The following is a 21,710-nucleotide window of genomic DNA, read 5'->3' as shown; positions in this document are numbered from 1 at the left end:
TATATTTTTGGTATTTAATGAATTTTTTAAAGATTTTCTTACAAATATTATACTTTTTAAGTGTATTTATATTAGGTAGGTCTAAAAATTAAAAAAAAAAATTATTGAAAACAAAAAAAAATATGAAATATTAAAAAGTCAATTTTTTTTAAAAAATATTTTCTAAAAGCCAAAACCCATCAAATTTATTTATTTATTTCATATAGAAGAAGCAAAAGTCATTTAAAAAGAATTTTCAATCCCAGTATCGAGCCTTGTCTACATACCAACGCGTGGTTACTCTCGTAAAATCAAAACCAAGAGCAAGCAAGCGTTAATTCTCTCTCTCTCTCTCTACAGCGAGTGAACAACTTTGGTTTCTTTATTTTTCTTCTTTGCCTTGCCCTCTCTTCTCTCTCTTCTTTTACAAGTCCCAAACCACTCAACCTTCGTGCTCGTGAAACTTCACTTCTCTCTCTGTCAGGTAAATTTTGCTCTATCATTCTCTCTCTACCCATATCTATTTAAATACATATTTGTAATTTTTGTTTTTTGTTTTTTGTTTTTTGTTTATGTTTTGTTATCATTGTTATTATTATTTTTATTTTCACAAGAAAGGTTGACATTAAAGGTCAATCGATGCATAATCATGAAGACCCATTTACACAGCTCTTGTTCTACACGTGTGTTTTCACGTTCAAATTCCTCTGTGTTCTCAAACTATTTTTCCTTCTCAATGTTTTGCTTTGTTTCTTTCTAGTTTACTTACTGTTTTGATTTTTGATGTACTTCTATGTACTGTTCGAATCATTGTTAATGTGCCAACAACATAGAATTGTGTGTGATTAAACCAGGATTAGCACTAAACCACGGGTTTGAATTGCTTGGATGCTTTGTTCTTCTTGAATGTTTGTTAGTTTGGTCCAGAAAATGTTATGTTTGGTGTGTTATATAAGATTATTCTTGTTAAATTTCATTATTATTTGTGTGTTTTTTTTTTTTACAGTCATGTTTCATTCAAATTCATGAGTGTGTGTGTTAGTATCAAAATTTTCTTTTTTGGGTTTGTAAAATGGGTATGGGTTTTGGTAAATTTTCTTGGTGATTACATTTTGATAATTCGGTTTTTGTAAATCTTTTTTCGGGAAGCTTGTCTGCAGCACCTTTTAGATTAACCACTCTTCAGTGATTTTCTCAATGCGAAATATGGGGAATTGTTTGTCTGCATATTCTGTTAATTATATTGCCTTTTCCCTTTTTAAGATTTTCAGGGTTGGTTCTGTTTTTTGAAAGCATATTTGATTATGCAAGCAAATACCGGATTCTCAACCTAATTGCTGTATTTAATCATGGTACATTATTGTCAGAGGAGTTAACAACATTAATTAGGGTTTTGTTTTTTTGTTTTCTTTTTAATCTTTAAATCAATATGTCAATCAAAAGCAGTCATTTTTGGGGTATGCTGTTTTGTTTGTTTTTGCTGTGGACCTTTGATACATGAGATGCCATCATGGCATTATTGTTTGTACTCCATCTGAATTTTGGTGTTTGTGTATTGCATTCTGGGATCTAATCCTGTCACAGTATTGAATCTATATACACATTCAAGGCTCTATTCGCTTCCAAGAAATTTTCATCGTTGTATTATCTCAAAATGTAGTCAATTTTTGGATGTAAATCATATAATTAAGTATGGTCTCTTTCTTTATACCTTGGACATAATTGTATAAGATTTTAGGATTTCAGTGCTATGAATTTCCCAATCCCAAGGGAGGACTCGAAGATGCTTAGAAGAGCCCCACTTTAGCAGCTGCATAGTTGTTACTTGTGATCAAGGTGGTTAAGTCCTCACATTTTAGGAGGGGAAAAAATCCTCCACCTTTTAGTAATGGGGAGTTCCTAATTGATTGTACTTGTTGGTTGAGCCAAGATTTTTCAATGCTAGTTAGTGAAAGCTGTGGATGGGAATCTTTTAATTTGCGGTCATTCTACAAGTTTAAGCTGTCTGCATTTTGATTGTTAAGTTCAAATTTCTTTTGCATCTTTGACAGATAGATTCAATAAAATGGACGATAATGTGGAAGGTACTATAGTTAAATCTGCCGAGCAGTTCCTTTCTCCATGTTCTTCCAATGTGGGTGATATTTTTGGAGATCCATTGGTACTTCCTCGAGTAGGAGATCAGTACCAGGCAGAAATTCCACCTCTAATGATAGATTGTTATCATCGCCGGCTTATGAAGAAACCAACTGATACAGGAGTCATGTCCGATTTTCCAAACTGTTTTGCACTGGGGTTACCCATTCAAATTATGTGGGCTCTGTGTGAAATTGAAAACGTAAAAAAGGAGTCTCTGGTTCGTGCTAATCAAGATCATGCAGTTGATAAAAATTGGACAGTTTTTCGAGCAAGTGAAGTTATAATTAAACCTTTGCATACTCCATTGGACAATGGAGAAATAGGATTGTCAACTATTCATCCCATAATTAGAGGTGATAAGATGGACGTTGATTTTGCCACACCAGAAGAAAAGAAAACTAAGTTGGATCGAGCGGACAATGGTTATTATGTCCCTCTTCCTGGCTTGCTAGGTGAACCTTGGAGGGCCATTGAACATGATAGTTTCCTCCTTGGTTTATATATTTTTGGAAAGGATCTTCTTCTTGTGAAAACATTTGTCAAGAGTAAAGAGATGGGGGATATACTTTCATACTACTATGGAAAGTTTTACAGGTCTAATGAACACCGCAGATGGTCAGAGGGCCGAAAGATGAGAAGCAGACGGTGTATACATGGACAAAAAATTTTCATAGGTTGGAGGCAGCAGGAACTATTATCACGTTTGTCTTCTCATGTGTCAGAAGAATGCCAAAATAGGTTGAGGGAGGTAATTACTGCAATGCTGTTTCCTGTTACTGATTATAAATTTACCTCTTGGGTTTAATATATTTGGATAAATATGTCAGCTGTTAATCATTCTCATACCCACAGGTCACTTACAATTCTCCTAAATTTCTAATGATGTTGCTCGATGTTGCATTATTTCGTAAATTTGATCTTGAGCAGCCCCTAATGATGTTGCTCGTGTGGATGTAAATCTTTTCTAGAACTCCCAGGCTCCTTGGTAACTTTGCATACAGCAAATCATATCTTCTTCCTTCATTTATTTTATTTTTTCAGAATCATGTGTTGTTTCTTTATTTTCCAGAAGTGCAGAAGTTTTCCTAAATTTGTGAATTTATTCGCTATCGGCAATAATACTTTCAAATGTCATTCATGTCATATTTTCTTTAGACAAGCCAGAGAATTCTCCTATGTGACAAAATTTTCAAAAGATTTATTGTGCTATTAAACAAAAGAACGTTGCCAAATGTAACAGATGTCTAATTGAATGAACACGCCGCAATGCTACAGTGTGTGTCTGGAGACCACTTATTGTTTGTTTGCCTTGGTTATCAACGTAATTTGAAGGACAAATCATTTTATTCTTAATTTTAATTTATTTATTTTTTCACTTCAATATCTTTTCCATCTGGTTTTGCTGAGCATTTCTTTACTTTATACTCACCCGTGTATGTGTTCTCATCTTCCGTTGTTGTACTTCTGCTTCGTAGTCACTTCACACCATTAGGTTAGGTGTTCTAAATTGCTTGTTATCAGTTTGAAACACTCTAATTTTTCCCTTCAATTTGCCAAGCATCTGGTTGGCAATTTTGACCTTTTCATTTAAATCTCCTCCTCTTACGGACTACTTTTCTCTCAAAGGACAAATGATATGTTCGTACTTGGTGGTAATATGGATGATTAATTTATATACTTGGGCGATTCCCTTCAATATTTACATGATGAATTTTCCATTGGTGGATTAGCTAGCATCTTTTTAGTTTAGTAATTGAGAAGGGAAACCCAACTTGATGGTTTGGCCAACTTATGATTGTCAACTACCTTATCACTTAGACCATCTCCAAAGGGAGGTAGCAAGCGTGGTTAGCTAATGTTTCCTTTGCTAACCCATATGCAGAATTGCTACCTCCATTTGCTACTTTTGAGATTTGGCACTCACTCCAATGGAAGTAGCAAACTTTATTATCTTAATATAAGTAATGGGAAATTACTGTAGAGACTTGAGAATGGATGCCACGAGCCCCACGAATATCATTATTTTTTATAATCAAAATGATCTGTTTGTTATGTGAGATTCAACATGACAACGTTGCTGTATTTTTTGTGTCTGTTGGAGTGGGTTCCTGCCCATGTGGCACTGCAATTTGCATTTGCCGTCTCCTTTGGAGATGGTCTTAGTTTAGTTCCATCATAGTTTTGACTTTTTTTTTTAATAATAATTTTCTAGTTTGGATTACTTTCCTAGTTAAGACTAAAGTGTTTGGTTAATTCACTTCTAGCCCATTGTTGCTAGTGCCATCTCTCCTTTGATGAGTTAATTCTCCCACTTGTTGTGGCTAAGATCATGCATAAAGTATGTTCCTGGTTAGAGATAGAATTGATCTCTAGCTGAGAACATGTCCTCCTTTACATGTCTATTATTGGGCCAGAAGTAATTGTGCCTTGCATTGAAACAAAATTCAATCATCTAGTATCTAGGTTCATTTCGTATTAGTAATTTGACAGGGTTCTTGGCAACAACCCCCTATGATTTATGGATCATAATTTTGACTGTCCATGGTATGAATGTGCTATGCTGGAGATTGTGGTGGATAGGTGGAAAAACTATATTTAAGGCTTTGCATGAGGGCATTTAGGAATTTATGGGGGTGAATGATAAGAAATATAAGTGTTGACTGAATATGGACATGCTCAAAGAAGACCAGTGATGACGTCTAAGATTGTTGGTTTGATTTGAATTGATAGACATGAAAGAGGAAATCGATCTCTGTTTAAAATACTTGGTAGATTTAAATGTAAGATAATGTTTCAAAAAGCTAAAATGGTGGAGTAGAAATTTTGTTGGTATTTGGAGACCCATATATTGCATTGTTGATCATTTAATAGGAAACTATGGATGGAATGGGAAAGCATGCAAGTTTCAAAACTTCTATGAGTTCTCTTTACTAAGCTGGGTTCATCTGATGCCAAAATACCCCCTTCCTCCCCATGAAAAGGAGACCAGTACAAGTTCTGAAACTCAGCACAACTCCCAATGAAATTGATTATCGAATCAGCCTTCCTTGGTGCTGACTTTATGGGGATGATTAATACACTAGGCTTTTTAGATATGATTGGGTAAATGTATGTAGTCTGGTACAATTCTTCATGTGGGTTATGAAACTTCAAAGAACGGAGAATCAGCCCAAGTACCCTATATCTGGTTGTCAAACAGGCTTGCACTACCAGCACTTTTGAGCTTCAGCTTCCCTTCATGAGGAAAATCCCACTTGATAAGTCTTACATGTCTGGTTTTACTCAGAACTTTGATTTTGAAGGCATATTTTTGGATGACTCTAACAGTGCTAGGAATGTCACAGTTCTCATTCTTGAAAACACCTTTATTTCTTAATTTCCAAATATGCCATACAGTGACACAAATGGAGATATTCCAAGGAATTTAGTCTTGTTACAAGGATTTCTTAAGATTTTCCATGTCCAATATTTCCAATGCTTTGCTAGCTCAATATCTTAAGAGGTGACTGATGTCCTCCTCATATAAGTTATGTAGGACAGAGAGAATTAAAAGATAGAGCTCAGCAATCCTTTGTTTATTAGTCATTGTTTCACCATGAAGAATGATCCAAATGAAGCCTTTCAAGTTTCATGGGGAATTGCAGTTTCCAAAGCCACCTCCAATCTTCGTTGCTTTCAGATTCCTTCGCAAGCAGATTATAAGTGGAGCTAGTATGAAACTTACCACTGTTATTTTCCAGTCCAGCTAGGAGTATCAGGTTAGCTAGTAAATTTAGGTAAATGAATGCTCCTGATGCTATCCAATTGAGGTGATATTCAAAGCATTAACAATATTAGAAAGCCCCAGTCCCCCTTATAGTTTCTACATTGGATTGGTTATCAGTCTCCTTCTCAGGGTGGAAGTAAACAAGATAACTGTTACCATGCCATCAATCATTCCATAAGGTTATATCTCTCCCATTGCCAAAAATCCACTTGACACCTCTTTTGAGAAGGTCTTTTAGGCTGTGTTTGGATGATGGATTTGGGTAAAGATTTGGAAAGGGAAAGGAATATGAAAGAAATATAAGCTAATTTTTTTCTCTATTTCCCTTGCCTTTTTCTTTACCTTTCCAAATCCCTACCCATATCCATAATCCAAACACGGCCTTAGTTTTATTATGCTTTTCCAGGAATGAGAGGCTCTCCTTTTGGAAAGCCCTTTATGGATATTGTGATTACTCAACAGTTTAATCTAGAGGGGGCTTTTTTCAGAATGAATTCTCTGTCCCAGTTTGTATAGTTGGTCCAGGTGATTACTAGCTTTAGCCTTTTCTTAAACCCAGAACTCCTCTCTTGCTTTTGAACACAAGGTCCCCCAGTTCACAAGACACTTTCTTATTAAAGTTTCTATTAATTAATCAAGGTTGTTGCACATACTCATGGGAAGAGCAGAGGATTGCATCGTATGGTTGGGAATGGTTGAGGTAACAGACTGAATACGGATGGATCTGATCATGAAGGATATGGCATGGGCTTTCCATCTTGAAAGTCTCGTATGCATATTTTCAATAATATAATGGTAATGCCTTTTAGTGACTCTATCATGAATGAGGGGAGCTCCCAGATGCTTATCCAAATTAGAAGAGTAATACTGCATTTAAAGCAAATGACCAAAGCATTTCTTCTAGGAATGTTAGGAGAGATATGAAGTTTACATTTCTGAAAATTAGTTTTTTTTTTACTAGAAGCAACACAAAAATCTTTCAAAGTATATCTATAATAATTTCCAATTAGTATCATTAGCTTAAGAAAACAACATAACATCATCAACAAAGAAAAGATGGCTAAATCTAGGACCATTTCTAGAGTCTTTTTTTTTTTTTTGAATAGACACTTCTAGAGTCTTTGATACCCATCCATTTATTAGAACACCTTTTGGTTAATTAATATGGATGCATTAGCACAAACAGATAAGGGGAGAGAGGGTTGACACTGTTGAAACCCTCTTCCATGGGAAAAGAAAGGAAATTGCTTACCATTCTAAGGCACATAAAAAATAGAAGACTTTTAAGATCGTGCCCCCATCTCTGCCTTTCTTATTTCTAAGGGTATGAATAACTTCCTAGGAAATAATGCTATTGTCAGAGGTCTGCCTCCTAGGAATAATGCTAGGCTAACAAAGACTAATAAATTTATCAAGCATAGGTCTCAACATTTGAACAATAATCTTGGTCATGATCTTTTAACTAACATTACAAAGGCCTATAGGCGTGACTGTTTGATACTTACAAGATTAATCAAGGTCTTATTAATGAAAGGGGGATTTTCTTATTAAAAAAACAGTATCGAAGAACATTTCCCTGTTCTTAGCCTCCATAAACCTGCTTGAAATATTTCTGATTAGTTTCTTCCCCATTAGTTACTGTTGTGGTAGAAGGGTTCTGGTTTGATTCCAGGGTTGCATCCTTCAGAACTGGTGCTTCCTCCATGTTATCATCTTGCAATGCAGGACCAGATGGTCTTCTTTGTCTGTGAATTTCCTATCGTAGCGATTATTGGTGGCAACGGTCACTAGAGTATTCTTTGAGAAGAATATGCTAGCAATTGAACTTGCCAAATGGGGGGATAATTGCTAGAGTATTTAGAAAGATCACCTGCTAATGACAATGAAAAGACCATAGAATGTAGCGGTTAAAATATTGAAGTTCTAAAACTAAAACTATCTGTTTGAAATGACCCTGAACTAATAGAATAGAAGAGAAAGAGGGCACTCTCCTTTGGCAATATTATGTGGTGCATGCAAAGAGTTGATCTCTGTACTTTTGACGTTTACAGATATTTGGAAGTCATAAATTTTCTTCAAAAATTCGATTTATATTGCATGTACAAATCTACTTCTATATGTTGTACTTGGGCTGCTGTCAGCTTGCCTCTCTAGGTTTGCTTTGCAATGTATAGAGAGAAATTTTTTATCATGCAAGTAGTATATATATATATATTTTTGTTGTGGAAGTGCCTCTGTTATAAAATTCACTGTGACACAATTGCGTTTGGTTTACGCTTCCAAAACCAAAAGGGAAAGAAAAATTGAGAAGGTTTTTATTTTTTATTTTTCTCTTTTTGTAGATTAGTACAATCACCTTATATCCATGCAGAAAATAGTTGAAGATGGATGTGAATAGTAACATCCACATATATACACGCAAACACATTATAAAACTAAGTTCTGGTGCATCCATCGAAGCGGATGTCTGAGTTGATGCATCTTGAATAGTGAGAATGCAAGAAACAATAAATGTTTCATGCACACTTATGTGGTAGTTCTTTGGACCGTGAATTAGCAAATTTGTTTCTTAAATCGAATTGCTTCCATGAAATTTTGATAAATGTATCAGAATTTTTTTCTTCTTCTAATTATAGGGAATATTCATTCTGCAAAGAGTCTTGCTATGAATGTTGGTCACTCTGTAGACTTATTATCCCCTGTACCCCTTTTCTTTTGGCCACAGTGAGAATGGTTCTTTCTAGAAGTAGAGATTTTGATTTGATCTTTTATTTTTGCCTCTGACTCAAATATTGTTGCTATTTGTTGGCTCTGTTGCAGGTCTCTAGGGCATTTGGAGAGGGAAAATTTTCACTGGAGGAGTACGTTTTTACTTTAAAGGATACAGTTGGTGTCGGCGTTCTTGTAGCAGCAGTAGGTATTGGCAAAGGGAAGCAAGATCTCACTGGAACTGCTATGGACCCTATAAAGACCAATAATTTGTTGTCTGTTCGTCCTGAAATCCCAATTGGCAAAGCATGTTCCACTCTTACATCAGGGGATATCATCAAGTTTTTAACAGGAGATTTCCGGTTAAGCAAAGCCAGATCAAACGATCTGTTTTGGGAAGCAGTATGGCCACGTCTTTTAGCAAGAGGATGGCACTCTGAACAGCCTAAGGATCATCATTGTTTTGCCAGTTCGAAGCATTCTTTAGTGTTTCTTATACCGGGTGTTAAGAAGTTCTCAAGAAGGAGACTTGTCAAAGGAAACCATTATTTTGATTCTGTTAGTGATGTCTTGAATAAAGTTGCATCAGACCCTGGGCTTCTCGAGGTTGAAGTTGAAGCAGAAAAAGCCAGCGAACAAAAGGAAGAATATCAATCAGACTTGCCCGTAAAACAATGCCCAGATAGTTTGATGAACTGGCAACGCCATTGTTATCTCCAACCACCTGCTTCGAATTGCAATGGAGATCTCGTGAAGTTTACAATAGTGGATACGAGTTTGCTTCATGGAGGAGGGTCCAAATTCAGAGAGTTGAGAACATTACCCATTGACACTAGAAATATATCTATGCTCTCTGATCTTTCCAGTGGAACCGAACAAGATTCCTCTGATGAATCTCAATATGAAGCAGAGGAAATTAATGCTTCAAACCCAGCGGAAGATACAACTGAGAGCGAAACATTTGTCGACTCACCAGAATTAAATAGCATTCGAGACAATGGTTTGCCTAATGGTCCAGATCTGACCATTCTAGTTGGGGGAAATCACAAGGATTGGAGCACCGGTATGTGCACCAAAAAGAAGTTGAAGGGGATGATGAAATTTCGGTTTGGTCAGAAGGCGAGATCTGACCAGTCAAATTATCTAGCCCCCATTGCGGAACCTTGTAGCCTTGGAGAATCAAGCCCCATAGTTGAAAACATCCCCACAGACACCAAGCTAAAAGAAGAGTCATCTACTTATGGTTTGAACTCGCCTGGTATATGTCAGAGCATGGAATTTCAAGTGGGTCCATCTCAAACTTTATCATCTTGCAGTTCTTTGGCTCTGGAGAACCCAGATGAGAGTGATCAAGGCATTGTTGATCTAGTCACAGAACCATCTTTTGAGAAGCCTCAACCCGAGACTATGATTGACCTGAACCTTCCTGGTATCCCTCAAGATTCAGGAAGTGATGAAACCATCATTGAAACCATCGTCCCTGATATTGTGCACAATAATGATGTTGAAACCATCATCACAGACATTGTGCACGATAATGATGTTGAAACCATCGTCACAGAGATTGTGCACAATAATGATGTTGAAACCATCATCACAGACATTGTGCACAATAATGATGATTTGGGTGAAGATAGGTCACTTGTTCTGCCTGAAACAAGCCAGCAGTCCTCGAATGGTGGAGCTAGTGCAGAGCAACAACCTGCCTTGAATGGTCGGAGGCAGAGTACAAGAAACAGGCCATTGACGACAAAGGCACTGGAGGCTATTGCATGTGGGTTCCTTGGCACAAAGAAGAAGAGGAAGTGTGTGGATGGTCAAACTCAAAGTGATTCAATGTCAAGGTCTTCTCGACTGGTCCGTGGCAAGTCTGATGCTAATTCAACTTTAAACGATTGTGCAGATAATGATATTGCATAGTGCAATATAGAAGATGTGGTGGATGGAGCAGCATTGTAACATTAACATGGTTAGCGAGTCTCAGGAATGATCTGAACAGAAAGGTTTGAAGGGTTGATGGTGTTATCAAAGCCATATGAAGTATGTATGTATATACCTTGGGATTCTGTTGCTTAGAACATGAAATGGTGAGAGGTTTCCTAAGACTCGATTCACTTTCAAAGGTCTTTCGACACAATCCCAACACAACTTGCAGTGGTGCTAATTGAAGATTAACAGGAAAAGTATTTCAAGTGCTGATCATGTTGATGTGGATTGCAAAAGTTTGTGTTTCAATCACTCTGATAGTGTCCAAGTTCTTGAAACTGTGCAGCCTGGTCATACAAAGGTGAACACCCATTACTATGCCATCATGTTGTAATAAGTACAGCTGATTTTCAAGACCCTCTTTTTTATCCTTTGGATAGGTCTTTAATACTTTACCTCCATCAATAATGAGTAGTTTTCTTTGTTAATTTTTGTTGTCGACTTGAGTAATACCCTATTTGAGCTTTTGGCTCTCATTGGATTCCTCAATGGGATTCTGGATATTGATTAAGTTTGAACCATTTCTTGCTTTGTCGTTGCAATTTTAACCATTGTGCTTGAATTTCTTTAGGTGGGACGGTAAGATCACAGATCTCTTTCCTGTCCTCCTTTAATCTGTCCCACAAGCAGTTGATGACTGTTTTTACCATTATAGGCGGCGTTTGGATGGCCTGATTTAAGGATCTGGATTGAATATTATCCCCATTTGGAAGGCCTAAACAAGAAAATGCCGAACTAGCTTGGCCCACCCCAATGTCTCTGGACTCAAGATGAAAACAGAGTAAACACTGGATTGCCCATGAGCCTAATCTTGGCCCAGACTATGTGCGAGTTTCCCTAAACATTGTTCATGAAGGATATCCTTAGATGCTCCAAAAGAGAGAAGATTAACTTAGACATGACCCAAAAAAGGTCAAACATTTTTTTTTCCAATTTCTTTTGTCATCTTTGTCCTAATGTACTCTTTACTGTAAGATAGAATCTTGAGACATGATCTAGTAATCAAAATTTTTAAAAATAACACTCAATTAGTACACATTAATGTGTGTTTGAAAGGAAAAAGATTGAATACACACCTAATTTTTAGCATAATGCACAAAGTGGCGGTTCTAATACTTGAACTCATAATCTTCAAGTTATTAGGTCAAGAAAATCTCCTACCAAAAAAAAAAAAAAAAAAAAAAAAACCACCCTATAAAGGTAGTGATGATGACTCTTAAGATTAGGTTTTCTTCTTTTTTATGTCTTTTTTTAAGATCATCTTTACTATGAGTCAAAAGGGTTATTGATTTGTCTAAAAGAACCCCTTTTTGATTGCCCTACCATTTGATTCGCAATCACAATGCAAGCAGGAAAGCTCTTTACTTCAAAGAAAAAGGTTAAAAGAAAAGAGACCTTGAGACTTTTTCTGAAGTAATTTGGAGGTTCATTAGCATATAGTTTCAGCATCTTAGGCCTCGTTTGATAAGTGATAACTTTAGTTTAAAAGTTAAAAAGTCATCAAAAAAATCAAAATGCCTACAATTTTTATCCTACAGACCTATGCACAGTGGCCTACAAACCTTATGCACAGTAACTCTATCGAAGATGGTGTACTATGCACCTTCTTGTATATGTATTGAAAAAGTAAAATATGTGAACACAAATATTTACAAAAATTAAGAAATACAAAAAAAAGTTTTTTTTTTGTACTTTTTGTATGTTAATGTTTTAAAGATTTATAAAAATATTTTTATACGTTTATTGTATTTATGCTAGATTTTTTAAAATATTTTTATATACAAAAAAAAAAAATTGTACGTATGCACCTTCTTGATAAATTTGTCAACAACCCCCATGTTTCTCTCAAGGCACAGGTTACTTCATGCTGCAAAATTGTCCTTGGTATTACTTCACTTGACAGCAGTTCAGGTGAAGTCTCACGGGTTGAATTCAATTTTACCACTTTTAATTATTTATATTATTTTACTACACCTCTTTTCGTAAAAAGTCAAAAAAATTCTTTCCAAACACACAAGTTTTTTTTATATCATATTTTAACTAAAAAGTCAAAAAAATACTCAAAAAAACTTATTCCCATACAAGGCCTAAGTTTCAAATTTTGATTAAGCCAGCTTGATCTATCATATGTCCCCACTTCAAAATAATATTCTGAAGATTTCATTATCATCCAATTTATTAAATATAGTTGGCTGATTCAGTTTCTAATTATTTAAACTCTAATCATTTGTTTATTTGTTTTTATATTTTTATAGGGAACCTTTCCAATTCAAGACAGGGCCACATTGGACTTACCCTACAAAATAAATCATGAATCCTGAGTCACCTGCAACCCATGTGTATTCAGGAGTCGAACTTAAAACATCTAAGTTTACGATCCATTCCAGAATAATTCATTTACAACCAGACTATCAGTAATTTGCAAGTACTATTAGAGTCTAAATAATTGTAACTACCAATCTCAAGCATAGATTAAAATATTTATTAAAGGCCATAGTGCACTGTTTACCATCTAATTAATCAAAAATGGAAGAAGTTAGTAGTATTAATGAAATGACTAAGTGACATCAAATTGACAAAGGTCTTACTTGTAACACAACTACAATGTTAAATATTTTTTTTTTTTTCCATTTCTTCTTTCTTTTGTGTTTTTAATATTTTTTTTTTGCATTCCACATCAATGAAATTGAATAAGACTTAGCCAATGCTTTATTTAAATAAAACATCTTTGTCATAAAACATGCATAAACAAATAATTAATATACAATTAATGTATGCTTATCGACGTCGACGTCGTTTATGTTGGTTTTATTCAAGGGACTCTTTTGTTTATGTCAATTAGCAGTTGGTTCGGCCTTACTAATGATGAATTTGCAATGTACCAACTTCCAAATGCTATTCTAATAATCTTTTAATTGGGTTTTTAAATCATAATATAATTGAGAAAAATATGGGAAATCATGTTGGAATAATATGTCTGTCGTTACATTGTTGTGCTAATGTTGCTTCATCAGATACATCGATATTCATCGATAAAAACCAGGTGAAATTTTTGTCCTTAATTATTATTAGTAGATTGTGATGGAGAAATTAATGATAATTTGAAATACTAGGATGATCAGATCATACTGGTCTTTTAATTATCTTGACTGGACTTTTAGAAATTAGCCATATTTGATATTCTAATTTCTGTCTCTTGTTTTTAATTTTTAGTCGATTTACTTGGTCCTAATACAGTAAAGATAATTGCACTGAATCCCTGCACAAAAATAGATTTGAATAATCTTAAATATTCTGATTTTTTTTTTTTTTGGGGGGGGGGGGGTGTATAGCATTAAGAAAGACATGAACACTTAAAAATTTGTCAAGAAATTTACTCAAAATTGAGAAATGTGGCTAAAATTTAATTGGTGTATTGTGGAATTTATGTATAGAATGAATCTGGATATCACATTGATATTTTTGGTTAAAATTTTGTGTAAAAATTATATTACAAAATATTAGGCTATCAACTTGTATAAATTAGTCTGGCCTTGACATCCAATTATTAAAAAAGAAAAAATTCAACTAACAAACGTACTTGCTAACTTAAAAAAGAAAAACAAGAAGGCCATATATGACAAATTATAAGATCTACTATTTATTTTACTGATTAGTGAAATGAATGCTTCAATCAACTTGTACAGTAGCTATATATGGAAACCCATAGCAGACAAGACTAAAATTCAACAAATCCAGCTTGGAAAACACAAAGGCCAAAATCAGTGTCATCCATACATGGCTTTATTATTCTTCACTTGATTTTTGAAATGTTTTCATATAACATTTTCAAAGATTTGAGTATTTCATTTTAGTACAATATTAGGGTAGGCACATAATGAAAATTCTAATGCTTCACATATCAATTTATCTCTTGATATCACTGTTTAAAACCTTGATTTGTAGACTCGTAAATTTTCTTGGCACAAAAAAAATATATATATATATATATATATATCCTTTTCACTTTTAAATGACAACAACTTTGAATTTTTCTGATTAAAAAAATGGCATTAACTTTGTGTTGTGTCATTGGTCCTCATCAAAAAAAATAGTAACATGTTTTATGTCCCCACAATTAAATTAAAACGTTAACGTTAAAGAAATTGTACCAACTCATTTTGTTCTGTTTAATCTTTTGGATCAAATGAGACAAAAGGGTTTGGCTTTAATTATATAATATAACCATTGCTAAAGTAATTAGGGAGAATTATACCCCCAACGAGATGTAGAAAAAAATACAAATACACTAAAAAATTTATAAATTTAATTATTAATATTTATAAACTTTTCAATTGATTGGTAATTATTTTTTATAGTGATGTGATATTTTCCCAAATAAATATGGATCCATGCCCTTGCAAAATGTTGTTCCTGAAAGTATGTGGTTTTTACAATTTCTTTTAACCTTGAAAAAAAAACTAAAAAAAAATTGCTTTTTACTCAACTCGAGAAAGTACAAAACGACACATGGTTTAAGGTTTTACTGAAATATCATTTTAATTCTGATCTATTTTGGTGAATTACTAAATGATACAAACATTTAAGGTTTTATATATTTCGTATAATGGACCACCCAATTATATATATATATATATATAAATTCATTTCATTTCATCATACTCTATGCAAGTTACATCATGGGGGGCCCTAGATGGATTTAGATTGAATTATTTGATTATGTTTAAGTACTTTTTTTTTTTTTAGCTTTTCTTTTTCTCTAATAAGTTTTCTCAGCAATCAAACCACTAGTTGAGCTAGAAAACACAGTTTACTTGACACTCTCAATGTACAATTTTTAAAGTTTGACACCGACTTGCTTTTTAAAATATTATTATTTCAATGATGAAGTTGCTCCAAGTATAAAATTAGATAACAAATTTAATTAAATTTGGGGAAATCATTAACTGCATGAAAGTTTTTTTAAAGCTACAATTCGTTATCATGCTTCTAAATTAATATTTGCATTCCACTATCTCTTAAAAGGAGTAATTACTCAAGGAAACTATTCAATACTCTCGGAGCACCACATGTCCACACTTCAAACCAATCACCAATTAGTTAGTCTCATGTTGTCCCCCATCTCCAACATAAATCGTGGGCCTTGTGTCTCTCCATCAATCAAAACCTTATGGAGTACCACATGTCCATACTCCGGAAGTACTAAATAATCACCAAATTACTCAGGAGAGCATCTATTTACACACCATCTTTTATTTCAAGGCACATCACTAAAATATTAACCTTATGAAAAAAAGACCACAAAAAACAAAGGGCTATAATACACACCTTTTGTAAAATTACTATAAAGGACTATAATGAATACAATACACACCAAGTATCTGAAACGTTACTTACGTATCTTCTCTCTCAATATCATCACCCCGACCTCTACCTCAACCCTGAACTCAACCTCAGCCACGAGCAGGATTTGTTAATGCACGATGTCGTCTCTCTAAGGCAGTGAATGAAATACACGAAGGGTCATCCATTTTTAAAAATGAAACAAAAAACAATGAAGGATAAGTCCGTTCAAAAGTACAGAACCAGACAATTATATTTTGTTCAACACTCTAATTTCGAACAATATGATTATGTTCGATAGTCTACCTCCGAATAGTTTAGTTATGTTTGACACTAAAATGTCGAACAAATTTACATCGTTTGACATAATCAATCCGGACAAATGGTTAATGTTCAAAACTACAGTGTCGAACGGTTCGAAAAATAAAATTTCAAATACAATGCTCATGGTAATGGAAAAACGTACATAAAATCTTAAAATCTAAGCCAAATGAGAATTCTTACCTATTGTATCTACAATGTGGAGTTGTTTCCTACTATGATGACAACAACGAGCACCACCGGCGACGTCTTTGGTAAAACAGATATTGGAGGAGAATGGGTCTTCACCGCTGGTTTAGACTGGGACGACAATGAAATAGAGAATGGAGGAGGAGATGGAAGATTGTGGATAGGTGGGTGCGTGTGTGAGTGAGTGAGGGTAAAAATGGAAGATTGTGGGTGGAGTGTGTGAGTGAGGGTAAAGATGGAAGATTGTGATATGTATTGAGCAAATGTTTTATTTATCAAATTACTAAAAGTATGTCTTGAGTAGTAGTGTGCCTTGAGATGAAATGTAGTGTGGAAATAGAGGCACCTACTATGTAGTCTTCTCGAAACACCTTGATGAATAACTACCTGACCTAAAAAAATAAAATTATATGTGAAAACTACAAAAACATCATTAGTTAAGCACACCGTCGTGTAATGCTTTCGGAAAATTGGATAATTTTTTCTCTTTTTTTTAAAACCTTTTTTAATGATATCCAAATAAAAAACATATACAAATAAGGTGTTAGGTTATAATCCTATCATTTTAAAATTTAAAATCCATCAAATTGTATTGTATTTATAAAAATATCACTGTCATATCATTCAAGTGAACAATTCAATAGAAATTTTTTGAAAATATCTTATCTTATTTTTTTTGAAAAAATGTAACCATAATAATGATGTGCTAGTGTCATTTATGTAATCAAAAGCATTTTAATTTCAATGGCTCTTTGTTCTAAAGTACTAGGCTCAAATTTATCCAAATCATTATATATAAACTTTCTGTGTGAAATTTATGACATATCTATATATATGTTAGGGGGTGGGGGCAATTTTTAATAAAAAATGATATTCAAGTCTGCTTTTTAAATTCATTTTTTAGACTCAATGATGTGTAAGTTATATGATTGGTTGATAATTGAAACGATATGAGAAAAAATATTACCTTAGATATCTTAATTGATTGTCATGTTGTAGAATTTAAAAATTGAATCTAATTTTTAGACTTATATGGCAATGCTAAATTTTAATACCAACAAAGTTAGGGGGGTATTTCCCTATCAAACTGTCTCTTATGAACACTACATCTATTATATATAAGCCATAGAAAGACCAACTTGTGCTCTTCATATGCCAGAAAAATTCCTCACCAGAAAAAGAGGAGAATTTTCTGGTTTTTGTCTTCCTCTACTGAGATCAGATTCCTGGTTTTGTGTTCACCAAAAAACGAGCTATTAATATAGCTACCCTGTTATATAAACAAAGAAACAACAAAGTTTTGCTAAAAACTCTTTCTAATGTCAAATATTACAGGTGATGATGGGAGTTTCTCTTCAGGGGAAGAAGAAGTCCACCAGCTTCAAGAAAAGCAGCTTCAAAGTCACTTCCATGGCTCAGGTTCGGGACCTTCCCCTACTGCAACTGCTAGCAATGGATCAACCTCTAAACCATCACTTCTTAAGAAGAAAAGAAATCTACCGGGAACTCCAGGCAATTTTTGAAACACCCCTCATCAACCTCAATTATGTTTCCAATTGTACATTTTTTTTTTTTTTTAACTCGGTGCATGCCTCACTAAACCGACTAATTGTACTTGTCATGTCTTTCGAAATAATATGATATTCATTAAATTTTAAATTACCTGGTATGAGTTTTGACCTAAAACACGATTAGTTGGTTACGCGAATCTAGCATTTTGTTGGCCTCGTTTAAATATTGGAGCATGGCAAGGTTTTGGTGAACCACAGAATAGAAAAATAAAGGTGGTTTTAAAATTTGAAACTTTTGTTTTGAAGAATTATAAGTTTTAGTTGGCAGTTGGATCATCAAATATGATATTAGAAGCTTTTCGTCACAACTTAACCGATCCAATAATATAACCATATCTAACTAAGTTTTGTTCAATTTGCTAACCACCAAAATTAATAAAACTTATCATAGAATTTGATTTTGGAAAGAAAAGATTGTTTGTCTTGCTAAGGGTTCAATAATTGCTTGGAGATCACAATAATTGCTTGGGACTGTGCATGATTGCACTTTTCTTACTCTTTTCTTCTTTTTTTATTTATTTATTTTTCATTTTTGAAACTGTAATTGAGTGGGTGAGGCACTAGTCATAGATGAAATTTGCTAAATTTAGGGTTTCTATTATCATTTTCACTTGTATTTCATGAACCATATTAGAATTTTGCAAATTAAAATTTTCTTATTATTTATTTTTATTTTATTTTTTGTGTGGATATAGATCCAACTGCTGAAGTTGTTGCTCTATCACCAACAACACTAATGGCGACAAACCGATTTGTGTGTGAGATTTGCAACAAAGGGTTCCAAAGGGACCAAAACCTCCAACTACACAGAAGAGGTCACAACCTTCCATGGAAGCTCAAGCAAAGAACAAGCACTGAGGTGAGAAAACGAGTATACATATGCCCTGAGACAACTTGTGTCCACCACAACCCAGCTCGAGCATTGGGAGATCTTACCGGTATCAAGAAGCATTTTAGCCGGAAACACGGAGAAAAAAAATGGAAATGTGACAAGTGTTCAAAGAAATATGCAGTGCAGTCTGACTGGAAAGCTCATCAGAAAACTTGTGGCACGAGGGAATACAAATGTGACTGTGGAACCATTTTTTCCAGGTTTGCTTAATTTAGTTTTTTTTAAATTTACATGTCCATAAATTAAGTTAATTGCATCTTGAAATATGATTCTGAAACCTTTGGCATGATTGGTGAATATATTGTGTAGATTTGAATTTATTGTGGAGACATTCTTAGAATGAATCTGGTTGCAAATGTCAAATTTTGAATGTTTTTCTAAATAATTTTTTTGAATACGTTAGATAAGTTGGTGATTAAGATGAATTCTTGTTGAAAAAAATATCACACTTGAAAAATTATTAGATATTTTCAAAATATCAAGTGATATTATTTATGTGATATTTTTGATCAAGTAGAAATCACAATACACTTAAAGCTACTTATTAAAGGTGAGCCGATAATGTCATACTTAATAAAAAATTTACTATATGATTAGTTTGAAATGAGTAATTCTACAAACCACGAAAATGTGGTTATAATTCTTGTCACCAAAGTATTGTGTATAGTCAAGTTGAGTGGGACCAATCTTACTTATAATATAAAAAAAAAAAATAACAATGGACAAATATAAATCGATAATAAGATAGGTGATCATAATTTTGTAGTCAATAGATTTATCAATTTGAAAAACAATAATACATAATATTCAAAAGACTATTAAATAATTAATTCGCATCAAGACTGAATTGGCCAAATAAACAAAATATTAAAAAATGGCCGACAAATTGACCACTTTCTAAATTTTCAACTTTCAAATCCAACCCATAAGACAACCAATATTTTGTTCTTATTAGGATTTATTTATTTATTTATTTATATTTTTTTTTCACATATATGGAACTAATTTAGCCGCCCACCAAATTGGTGATTGTGCAGGAGAGACAGCTTCATCACCCACAGAGCATTTTGCGATGCATTAGCTGAAGAAAACAACAAAGTAAACCACCAAGGACTCATCCCCAACATGCATGGATCAAACTTACAATCCCAAATCCCTGAGCTCATGTCCTCATCCATGCCCATCAATACCCACACCAACTCATCTATGGGGTTACCAGAATTCAATGGCTATGATCACAAAAACCCACTCAAATCCTTCCCTCAAGAACTTGTTCCAGTGCCATTCAAGCCCATGAACATGCCTACTGGTGGCATGTTCTCAACTAGCTCAGGTACCTTATTCGGTGGCCCGAGAAGCGTATCTTCATCTCCTTCAACTCTTCAGCTCAGTTCGAATAGCTCATCAGGATTCAACTATCTTCAAGATAACAAAAATGTCAACCAATTATCTGGATCGGCTCACATGTCCGCGACAGCGCTGTTGCAGAAAGCAGCCCAAATGGGTGCAACTGCAAGTAATAGCATCAACTCACCAATGATGCAGAAGAGCTTTGTTAGCAGCATGGCAGGTCCTGATCAACATGGCATGAGACCTTCATCATCATATGGTGCAATTCAGCAACATAACAACTCATATGAACATTTTCAAACACAAAATGAGCAGTCAAATCTAGTAGGGATCAATGATGGAGGAGGAGGAGAAGGAGGATTCAACAACCCAATGTTGCAAAAAAGCCCACAAGAAATCTCCCAGTTGTTTGACTCTGGAACCGGTGGCGGCGGGGCTATGAATGAGATGGGAATGTTTGGAGGAATGTTCATGAACAACACAGAGCATGAGGAGGATAGTAATAGTTCTAGTTTGATGCAGGGAAGAGCTCCAGCGGGTCGAAATCTGACAGGACTGTCAAGGTTAGGAGGGAATGATAGTGGTACTAATGATATGATGACAGTTGATTTCTTGGGAATTGGAGGATCAAAGCCTCCAAATTTGCATGAACATGTACAACAACAACAGCAACAACAGAGATTGGTGTTGGAAGCAATGAGTCAACAGAGAATGCAAGTGATGAATCCTTTCCAGGAACAACTCCCGCAAGAGGAACCATCCATGGAAAAGCCCATATGGGATGTTTGAGAGTATGGAAGTGTTTGATGTTTTTATTTTTATTTTTTTTTGTGAAAATTTAGTTGCCTAGAATTAAATTACAGAACACATCATAGAATAGAGATAAAAGTTGATGTACACATGTGAAACTATCTCTTGTTTTTAATTATGATTCATTTTGTGTTTTAATTTTGTATATCAAAATGAATTGAGATGGCAAGAAGCTAGCCACGCAACGAGGTACAAATGAAGGACATAATTGGGCATACATACGCTCGATCGGCCTCAAGTAGCCATTGTCAAACATCAGCTTATCAATGTTCAAAAAATTTTAAAAAATGTTCAAATATGATCCAATTAGCTAGGCAGCTCTTTGTAATCCAATTCAACAGGGTTACATTTTATCATTGGTGTGCCTTTGGAATAGAATTTGATCATATTTCATTGTCCTGAAATTGTTGTGGTCACTAGCTAGTCGACCTGGAGCCCGGGAGAGTTTTCGAGTCGGGTCGGTTTATAACCGAATATAGACTTTGCTCTGAAATATTACCGGGTCAGATCTAAGTCACGGCCAACAGGTCGGTACTGGGACATTTTTGGATTTCGTCTCTATCTAATGCTGCCTAACGGGTTGGGCTAAAGGCTTCCTTTCATGGGCAATTAGTGCGTGACTTATAGGTCGGTTCCAGCTAAAATACTTGGGGCC

General features: G+C 34.5%; 2 protein-coding genes across 4 annotated transcripts; both read left to right on the top strand.

Annotated features, from left to right (window-relative positions):
• The first annotated feature begins 249 nt into the window (after nucleotides 1-249).
• Nucleotides 250-11,641, top strand: LOC114286320 (arginine-glutamic acid dipeptide repeat protein). 3 transcript variants are annotated; one of them, XR_003637497.2, is made up of 4 exons: nucleotides 250-463; nucleotides 2,031-2,866; nucleotides 8,705-10,880; nucleotides 11,235-11,641. XR_003637497.2 is itself a non-coding variant. In XM_028229471.2 (3 exons), the coding sequence occupies exons 2-3, from the start codon at nucleotides 2,045-2,047 to the stop codon at nucleotides 10,511-10,513; spliced, it is 2,631 nt and encodes an 876-aa protein (XP_028085272.2). In that variant the 5' UTR covers nucleotides 250-463; nucleotides 2,031-2,044; the 3' UTR covers nucleotides 10,514-11,100. The 3 variants fall into 3 exon arrangements, 1 of the variants encoding a protein (XP_028085272.2); XR_003637498.2 differs by having other exon boundaries at nucleotides 11,151-11,641; XM_028229471.2 differs by lacking the exon at nucleotides 11,235-11,641 and having other exon boundaries at nucleotides 8,705-11,100.
• Nucleotides 11,642-17,491: 5,850 nt separating this feature from the next.
• Nucleotides 17,492-21,193, top strand: LOC114286321 (zinc finger protein GAI-ASSOCIATED FACTOR 1). The gene is made up of 3 exons (XM_028229472.2): nucleotides 17,492-17,944; nucleotides 18,699-19,095; nucleotides 19,933-21,193. The coding sequence occupies exons 1-3, from the start codon at nucleotides 17,752-17,754 to the stop codon at nucleotides 21,032-21,034; spliced, it is 1,692 nt and encodes a 563-aa protein (XP_028085273.1). The 5' UTR covers nucleotides 17,492-17,751; the 3' UTR covers nucleotides 21,035-21,193.
• The last annotated feature ends 517 nt before the right edge of the window (nucleotides 21,194-21,710 follow it).

Source organism: Camellia sinensis, chromosome 14, assembly GCF_055761805.1.
Source record: "Camellia sinensis isolate YWXY chromosome 14, ASM5576180v1, whole genome shotgun sequence".
Classification (NCBI taxonomy): Eukaryota; Viridiplantae; Streptophyta; class Magnoliopsida; order Ericales; family Theaceae; genus Camellia; species Camellia sinensis.
Note: the sequence above shows the minus strand (reverse complement) of the source record. Positions and strands in the feature narration are given on the sequence as shown.

Bases quoted from the DNA above. Each gene is read 5' to 3' on its own strand.
- LOC114286320 (XM_028229471.2), top strand. From the start codon at position 2,045: ATGGACGATAATGTGGAAGGTACTATAGTTAAATCTGCCGAGCAGTTC. The intron at 2,867-8,704 runs GTAATTACTGCA...GCTCTGTTGCAG, and splicing joins GCCAAAATAGGTTGAGGGAG to GTCTCTAGGGCATTTGGAGA.
- LOC114286321 (XM_028229472.2), top strand. From the start codon at position 17,752: ATGTCAAATATTACAGGTGATGATGGGAGTTTCTCTTCAGGGGAAGAA. The intron at 17,945-18,698 runs GCAATTTTTGAA...GTGTGGATATAG, and splicing joins AAATCTACCGGGAACTCCAG to ATCCAACTGCTGAAGTTGTT. The intron at 19,096-19,932 runs GTTTGCTTAATT...GTGATTGTGCAG, and splicing joins TGTGGAACCATTTTTTCCAG to GAGAGACAGCTTCATCACCC.